This window comes from Enhydra lutris, unplaced genomic scaffold (genome assembly GCF_002288905.1).
Source record: "Enhydra lutris kenyoni isolate GAN:26980312 unplaced genomic scaffold, ASM228890v2 scaffoldscaffold54, whole genome shotgun sequence".
In the NCBI taxonomy this organism is placed as follows: Eukaryota; Metazoa; Chordata; class Mammalia; order Carnivora; family Mustelidae; genus Enhydra; species Enhydra lutris.
Genome location: NW_019154138.1, coordinates 477,283 through 485,937, shown reverse-complemented (window position 1 = coordinate 485,937; position 8,655 = coordinate 477,283). Strand labels below are relative to the sequence as shown.

The following is an 8,655-nucleotide window of genomic DNA, read 5'->3' as shown; positions in this document are numbered from 1 at the left end:
CCTCAAACAAGAGAAAGCCCTAGGCAGGCGGGGGCTGGGGGACTGACCTCTAGAAGGAAATGGAGATTGAGAAGTGGTGACTGAAGTCTGTAGAACTGGGGGCAAATGTTCATTCGAGTGCTAGAAACGTAAATTACAGAGTGAAGACGTATAATTGGTGACATATGCTTGCGTTTAGACTGGGATCTGCTAGGTAGACGTGAACTACAAGGAAAACTGAACACAGTCACCATTTTGGACATGTACTTTATTGTATAGAAATTTCCAGCAGAGCTAGCATTAAGTACCTTTGTCAGGAGATGCCTATGGGAATCTAAGTCAGAGAACAGGGACAGGCAGGCCTGTCAGCTCTTCCTGCAAAACCACACAATACTGGGACAACCACCAGCTGGGCCTCAAGGTACAGTCCCACATCCCCCATGTGTGGATCTAGGTGAACAACGAAACTCTGCAGGTATAGATTTAAAGTGCGACCCCAAATGACAAATGACTTTCTTTGGCGGTACCCAATATATCACGATCAGCGTTCCTCCCCTGGATGCAGTTAACCTCCTAAGCCAGCTGACCTTCTTACGTTTTTATTTATTTATTTTAAAAGCAAACCAAGTGTATACAGCGTCTTTTAAAAAGTCTTGTAAACGTTTCAAAGTTTTTAGGTGTTATTTATAATCTGAAGAGATTCATAAAAAAAACTACTGGACTTGTTAAGACTACAAATACTAGCCCCTTTGTTCCCCCATGAAAAAAGCAGTTGTTACAAAAATATAAAAAATAGACTAGCTTCTACTATGTAACCTCTCCACCAGAAACCTCACGACTCTGGGGCACATTCTGCTTTTACGTACCATCCAACACGTACAAGTGCAATTTTCTCAATTTTTAAGGAAGGAAAAGTTCCAAAACATTCCCTTTGTTACTGGGGACTGTGGCTACTTTCTTCACAAGGACTATAATGCTAGCAAGTAGGGACAGTTTGCAGTTTCCTATTGCCTTCCCCTGCATGGGCCCAGCACAGAAAGTTCAGCGTAGGAGGCTGCCTTCAAAGCTCATGCCTCTTCATATTCGTGTCTCTGGTGCCTTTGATTCCAGTTTGGGACTTTGTGGGTCCCCAGGCTCCTGAGCTGGCTTTGGCTTCCCTCACTGCCTGCTGGGGAAGGCCACTGGTAGGAGGGGGCCCTAAGGGAAGGGGCTCTCAGAGAAGCCTGCTGTTCCCAGAGCCCCGACATTTGGGGAGTGCAGGTCAGCACCCCACCCAGCTCTGCTAATGCCACGGAAGTGGCAGGCTTGGTGGAGGATACTCCCCTGGCTGGAGAAAGGACTGATGCCCCAGGAGAGTATGCAGAGTCTGGGAGGGGAGCCAGCAGCAAACGTGGAGGCAAAACACTTGGCATTAAGTTAAAATAGTTTGATAAACTTCCAATCCAATGACATGTACTTGTCCACAGCAGCCAAGCTACCAGGCACTTTGGCCAATTGTGAGCTAGGAAATGGGCTGAATTCAGTTTGAAACAACAGACACTACAGGAGGGGACTGGTGGCGAGGGCTTGACTGTGTTCAAGTCCTTGAGGATGCCCCTCCCTCATCTGGACAGTTTTAGTGTTTCCTTGTCCCCGCTGTCACCAACAGGGGGCGATGTGTGTAAAGGCTCAAGGGAGCCCTTGGTAGAGACCGGCTTCCGGCTAACAGCAGGATGCATCCACACAACAGCAGACAGATCTGTCACACGACGGGGATATTGCTGGGCTGTACCCTGCATCCCCGAAGTCCAGGGAGAACTGTCAGACGGGGGTCCCAGCCTAAGCCTGCTTCACCCCCAAAGCCCTCACTACCTGCTGCTCTCTGTGCAGAGTCCTCACTACCTGCTGTGTGCTCCCAAGGGGAGACCTGGCTCGACTGGGAGCCTGGCTCACACCCACTCTTCCCCTGCAGGACCCGTCAACCTTGGCCGTAGCCCCCAGTACCTGTCACAACCTAGCCTGGCACCCAGTGTAACCAGCCTGCTCCTACTTCCACCTTCCTTGTCTAAGAGACAGGCCACCTGCCTGCAGGCCAGAATGGTGGGTCCTTTCTGAGCCTCCAGTGGACTTCCAGCCTCTCCTGTTTGAAGAACTAGATTTTCACACCACTAAGGGTTTTATTTCACAGATCACGGTGGTGAGTTTAGGATTTCCAGTCCTCGCCATGATTGTCATACATTCCCCACACCTTGTTTCTTCAGATCCGAAACATCTCTCACCCAACATACCCTGGTTGTTTTAAACTCCAATGACCTTTGAAAAGAACAACAATGGATTCAGAGAACGCCGGCCACATGTGCTGAGCAAGTCCCCTCTACTTTGGCTGCTTCAAAAAAACAGGACTTGTGAGATATCCCCAATCACACTGCTCAGAAGAGAAGTGCTCCCAACATCAAGGCACAAAGAAAGAAGTCTCTTGGGGCAGAATGACAATGAAAGCGACCAGTGACCTTTGTGAGGCCTGAGGCAGAGTCGCCAGGGAAGGCAAGTTCAGTCTGGCGTGGGTGGGCATCAGGGGGAAGGCCTGACTAGCGGATCTCCCTTTGGGCCCAAGCAGTCCTCATGCATACTTCTCTAGGAACTTTATGTGGAAGTCCTTCACCTTCTGTAGAACCGTCTTCAGCTTCTCCACCGGAGGGAGGATGGTCATTCTGTCAGGAAATAGGACAGCAGTTAGCCTGGACACTAAGTTGCTCTGGAAAAGGGGAGAGGAAGGAACCCAGCAGCTCTTTCCTTCACCTGAGTTGTAGAGAGGAGGAGGTGTAGGAAAGCAGTGGGAGGGGGATGCTGGTCTTCGCTGTGAAAGCACCAGCCCCAGGACAGAACTTGTAACTTGTTGAACCACCCCCCACCCCAAATCATACGTTTTCTTTCTACCCAAGTAACACATAGGACCAAAAGCAGTAAGATGGCAGCAGAGGCTCCCTGACATGTCCACCTGTGATGGCAGGCCAGGACGACATTCTGACCGGTCCATACAACTTTCTCTAGAGAATGACTTCATTTTCCTACAGATACAGAATGAGCTGTTCCTCCTGCTAGGCAGGCCCTTTTAAAATCTTAGAGGGAGAACGAACCTCTGTCACAAGTCTCCCTCCAAAGGAACTCCCCAAGTTGCCATGGTAACTAACTCCTTCCTCTAATACTGCCATTATGCTCCTCATCCCCAAAAGGCAGCCCTCTCCAGTTAACTGTTTCTTGAATGAGTCACAACTTGCCAAGGTGAACCTAACTAGGGGGGAGAGGCCAACCACACGTCTGTCCATCCGGGGCACACAGCCCACGACCCGAGTCAGGTCTTGGCTCCAAGGTGCTAACTAAGCTCATGACATTTCTTTTTTTAGCATCTGCTGCAGAAGACATCCGAGAGCACTGTGAGTGGAGAAGGTGCTGTTCTGAACAGAACAGGCCTTGGTGGGGAAATCCCTGCTCCCCAGGCCGCCATCCCAGCAGGGTCGGCACACACTGTGCAGTGCGTCTTAGTAAGCAAAACTCATCCCACTGTTTCAGATGCAACATCTCTGCAGACTTCTGGATGAGCTCCGTGAGCACCTGGACACAGTATGATACTGCGTGCAACTGAGAAAGGACAGGGAGATAAAACGAAACAGCCTACCAGGAGTATTTCAGATGGTATAATATAGATGGAGATGGGGCGGGGTGGGGTAGGGTCGGGTGGGCTGGGGGGGGGCAAGAGTGGTCAAGCAGATGACCTTGGGATCTACCCACAGTGTTCCTGAATCCCTAGACCCAGGTCTCAGCATGGCTCTGCCGCAAGGCAGAATGGGGGTGGGCGGGGGGTCTGCAGCAGGGGTGTGAACTGCACACACTGCCATCTCTGGAGCCAGCCTGTGCTCTGCCACAAGATGCCCAAGTTTTCCAAGACCAACCTCGGACCAGCCCCATGGTGCAGAGACAGAGGTACCTGAAGTGGTAGGTGCCTTCCCTCTGCCCGAAGCCGCTGCCAGGTACGACACAGATGCCGGTCTCCTCCAGGAGCTTCATACAGTAGAACATGTCGGGGGCCATTTTATGGGCCTGTGGGAGCAGGGCAGAACTCAGGGTTCGTGTATGGCTTTGTAAAACACACCACTGAACACCCGAAGGCAAGTAACCACTGCAGCGGCAGGCTCTCCCCCACAGCGGGGCCCTTCTCCCCTCCCCACAAGGATCGAGGCAGGACAGTGGACGTGGCCGGAAGCAGGTGCAAGGAACAAGGAAGCTGAAGGCTACTTCAGGATGGCCACAGGCGATGGTACTTCTGTTCCTCGCCCGGGACTGACACTTTCTTTCCTTTGGGCCCCACACCCTGGCCGCAGGCTTTGGCAGCTCCTATATGCCGAGCACATACGCCTCTGATGACCAGGCCCCGAGCGCTGCGCCCAGGGTGGCTTTCAGAGATCAGCTCCACAGGGACTTAGTTCACAGAGCTTCTCCCCTCTGGTCTGGACAACCTGCGGTACCTGCTGAATGGGTTCCTGGGCTCCAGCACCTGGGATTCTGACTCAGTAGGGCTGAGTGGGGGAGGGCCCAGATTCTGAATGTTTAGTGGGTACTGAGGAGGTCTGGGGGGCATGAGGACAACACTTTCAGAAATACTGCAACACCCGGCAAACCATGGGAGACTGTGGAATCTGAGAAACGAACTGAGGGTTTGGGAGGGGAAGCGGGGGGGATGGATGAGCCTGGTGGTGGGCATTAAGGAGGGCACGTATTGCGTGGAGCACTGGGTGTGGTGCACAAACAATGAATCTTGGAACACCGAAAAAATAAAATAAAGTTAAAAATATATATATTGCTCTGTCCCTTGATCCTCAAAGTACGGTCTGTGGCATGGCCTGAAAATGCTGCACACACAGAATCCCGGGCCCTCCGCAGACTTCCTGCGCCAGCTCTGGCACTCTAACAAGCCCCCCAGGTGATTTCGTGTTCACATTCCAGTTTGGACAGGTGCTGCCCGAGGGCAGTCGCTGCACAGAGCAGATGCTGTCATGGCTTCTTCATCGTTAAATGCATCATGTCACACGTGGGGCACCTGCCTTCTTAACACTGGAATTCACAGAGCCCAGATCCGCTGGGTCTGCCCGCCTGGGGCTGACCTCACCTCTGCCCCTCACCACAGCATGCTGCAGGGCTGGGCCTCTGAGAGCCTGCCACCTTTATGCTGTATGCACCAGCTGGCAGAACAGTCTGGAATATTCCAAGTCCCCAGAGCCAGCACTTGTGCTCCCTGAGACAAGAACAGCCCCCAATCCAGCAATTCCAAGCAAACTCAAGTGTGCCCCAGCCCAGCACCCCAGACCTGAGCTGCCTCCACGGCTTTGCTGGGGATGAAGATCCGAGGAAAGGCGTACATAGCTCCCTGCAAGGGGTTGCAATGAATTCCCGGGACTTGGTTAAAGAGGTCTTCCGTCAGCTTAGCCTTTTTGGCCAGATTACCCAGGACAGACTCTTTCTCCTGAGGAGACACAGAAAACACAGGAGTCAGAATATCTCTGGGCATCATGGAATGGCTCCAGCCACTAGAAATGGTCCCTTCAAGGCGGGGGCAACGGAGCAGCAGGGTGAAAAGTGAGCTCGTGTGTGCATGAATACAGCAAACCAGGGAGGTGGGCGAAACACATCCATCTCCAGGAACTTCTTCCCTGGGTGCTCAGCCCTGAAGGCTGCCCACAGCCCCAGGGCACACAAAGCACCCAAGTTCAGGGGGTTCTGGGCAATAGGCAGATCCTACATAGGTTGTGTCATGGCTTCTGTTCTTGTATAGGAGGTCCTTCCTGAAAACAAGAAAACCCCATCCCAGCCCAGAGGTGTGAATGGACTTGGCCCTGGATGGAATGCTCTAGAACATGCTTCTAAGAGATGGCCCAAACTCTTTATTTTGGGCTCCATTCTCAATCTGTGTGGTGTGCATAGGGCACGTGACCCAGGCAAAGCAAATCAGTGACTGCCTCAGAGGTGAAACATTTCCAGGACTGTTGCTGCACCGGGGGAATGAAACTGTGGCCTGCAGGTGAATGAAACATGGTCCACACATACAAGGGAGTATCATTCAGCCTTTAAAGGGAAGCATGCTATGACACAGATGTACCTTGAGGGCATTACGCTGAGTGACATAAACCAGTCACAAAAAGACAAATATTGTATGGGTCCACTGAGACGAAGTACCTAGAAGAGTCCCAGTCATAGAGACAGAAAGCAGAACTGAGGTTAGCAGGGTCTGGGGGGACAGGGAAATGGGGAGTTGGTGTTCAATGGAGACAGAGTTTCAGTTTGGGATGAGGAAAACATTCTGGGGATCAACAGTGGTGACGGCTGTACAGCAGTGTAAATGGATTTTATGTACTAAACTGTTCAGCTTTTTAAAAATGGTTAAAATGGTAAATTTTACCTTCTGTGTATTTTACCACATTTTAAAATAATGCGAGCCTGGAACAGTTGGGAACTGACTTTTGGTTACATGACCCACACATTTTGTTTAAACTAGCTGGCTGGGTTTTTTTCCCTTGCAGCTCAAAGGGTCTGAGTGGATCACTTCGAGCTGCAAGGACAGCGGTTAGGCCAAAGGCAGGCCTATGGCCTAGAAGCAATGCCAGGCCCATCATTTCTTCTTTTCAGTTTAGTAACAGCAAGGCCTTACCCTCGGGGTGTCGGCCCGCCCGTGTCCATGTGCTCACAGGTGACAAAGAAGAGGTCCTCCATTTCAGAGCATCTTCACACGTTTTAATTAACCTCATGCGGTGGTTCAGGTGCAAGAGGAGCCATGAGAGCCCCCGGGAGGCCATCTGGAGAGAGGCTGGCCATGGTGACCCAGAGTCCAACGCGAATGCTCAGGACCCCGGCTGTGGCAGTGACACAGAGGGGCCACAGGACACGGCGACTCACCCTGTGGAACTGCTCGAAGGATTCTTCTCCAGGCACTGGGGGGTTCACGACGATGTCCATGGCAGCCTGCCCGGACACTGGTGGGCACAGCCGCACGGAGAGCAGCTTCACCAGCTGGCCTTTGATCTCAGGATGCAGGTTGATCACCTCCATGTAGCCTCCTCTGTAGCCACACCTGCAGGGTTGAAGAAGGGAGAAGGACCCACCAGTCACAGAGAGGCCTCAACTACGGGCAGTCGGTCAGCCAGAAGGTTCTGTAAGCATCCCCATGCCTAACACTGAGTGGCCAGGTGTGGCCGAGTTCTTCGCAATGGAAGGTGAACGGCAGTGACATGGGCAAAGTCCATATCACTTCCTTATAAGGAAAAAGCATGCTCTCCCCTCTTTTTTCTTGCTTTTTTCCCACTTCCCGAGACATGGAGATGCTGGAGGAGCAGCCGCAGTCTGGAGATGCCGCATGTCAACAAGGCAGAGGCCTCCTCCGTGAATGACCTCAAGGTCAGCCTGTCCTGACCTCCCCTGCCTTTGGGCTATTACGTCACAGACAAATACTCTTTCACCTTGTTTTAGCCCCTGTACTTAGGGGCCTCTTTGTTAAAGCAGCTTCGTCTGAGGCCTAGCTAATACAACAGCCCACAGTTCAGGCCCACACTGGCTCCAGGGGCGGTTCCAGATTCACTGGGGCCATGAGCAGAGCCTGAAGACTTCTGCTGGAACCTCCTGCTGCCCAAAAACAAAGTCAACCCAAAGGACAGCAGAGCTGAGAAAGACAATGAGACCAAGCAAGAGAGCAAAGACCAGGCCCATTGGCATCTTCAAGACTCATGGCTTCTCGCCAACATTCTTTAAAAAAAAAGAAAAAGCCTCCTTGGTATAGGTCAGTTCGGGTGGACTTTCCATTAGTTGTCACCACAAGGATCCTGACTGATACAGAGTCAAGTCACATGAATGGGAGCGGAGATATGCACTGAGTTAAAAAAAAAACAAAAAACCTTTCAGAACGAACTCGGCCCAAGCAGTCACACTTTCCAGAGCCATGCCCCCTCTTCTGGCCTGTGATAGGTAAGTTCAGACGAATGACCACAGAAACGCAGACTCCCTGAGGCAGGAACCTAGTTTCACCCTCCTCTGTATACCCGACACCCTCAGCCTCAGAGCCCCTGACCCAACGAGACACTCAGTAAAATGCCACTGGAATCAGCCTGCAGAACTGACCCGGCAAAGGCAAGTTCCCATCTCAGCTCTCAGCTGCGTCTTTGGAAGCAAGAAGATAAATTCTGGAATCTCCGAGAGGTTCCCCCTAACAGAGGCTGAAAGAAAGAACTTCCTGCCTAATCCTTGGCTGATGAGCAGAAAATCCACTTGAGAAGAGCAGTCTAATCTCAGGTGAGCAGATCTGAGGACTGCAGGGCCTAACTCAGGACGCCTACGTCCAGGAGACTGTTAAAAGGGTAATCAATAACACAGACGGACAGATGGCTAGTTATGTGATAAAAACACTGGAGCGTGAAAAATGAGTTCACAGAGAACAGACTTATTTAGGAAAAGAGCTACACAGCACATGAGTCTAGCAAAGATAAAGCACTGCTAGGACGTGGACCAGAAGACCAGCATGAATTAACCCCTGCCCACATCAAATAAAGCCAGCTGGGCGGTCATCCCAAAGGTACAGCTGCCGCCATCTGGCCAAAATATTTTTCCCAGCTTCACAGTTCCACTGGCTTCCAGCTTAACAAGGGAGACTCCTCCCCC

The 8,655-nt window shown here is 51.7% G+C and overlaps 1 protein-coding gene across 1 annotated transcript in view; it reads right to left on the bottom strand.

Moving 5' to 3' along the window:
* Positions 1 to 251: 251 nt before the first annotated feature.
* Positions 252 to 8,655, bottom strand: part of LOC111157355 (glutamic--pyruvic transaminase 2) — a 32,248-nt gene continuing 23,844 nt past the window's right edge. Inside the window, exons 8-11 of the mRNA XM_022518697.1 lie at positions 6,904 to 7,078; positions 5,321 to 5,476; positions 3,944 to 4,056; positions 252 to 2,669 (exon numbers count right to left, since the gene is read on the bottom strand). Of these exons, the coding sequence (XP_022374405.1) occupies positions 2,579 to 2,669; positions 3,944 to 4,056; positions 5,321 to 5,476; positions 6,904 to 7,078 (535 nt within the window). The 3' untranslated portion in view covers positions 252 to 2,578. The remainder of the gene's footprint in view (positions 2,670 to 3,943; positions 4,057 to 5,320; positions 5,477 to 6,903; positions 7,079 to 8,655) is intronic.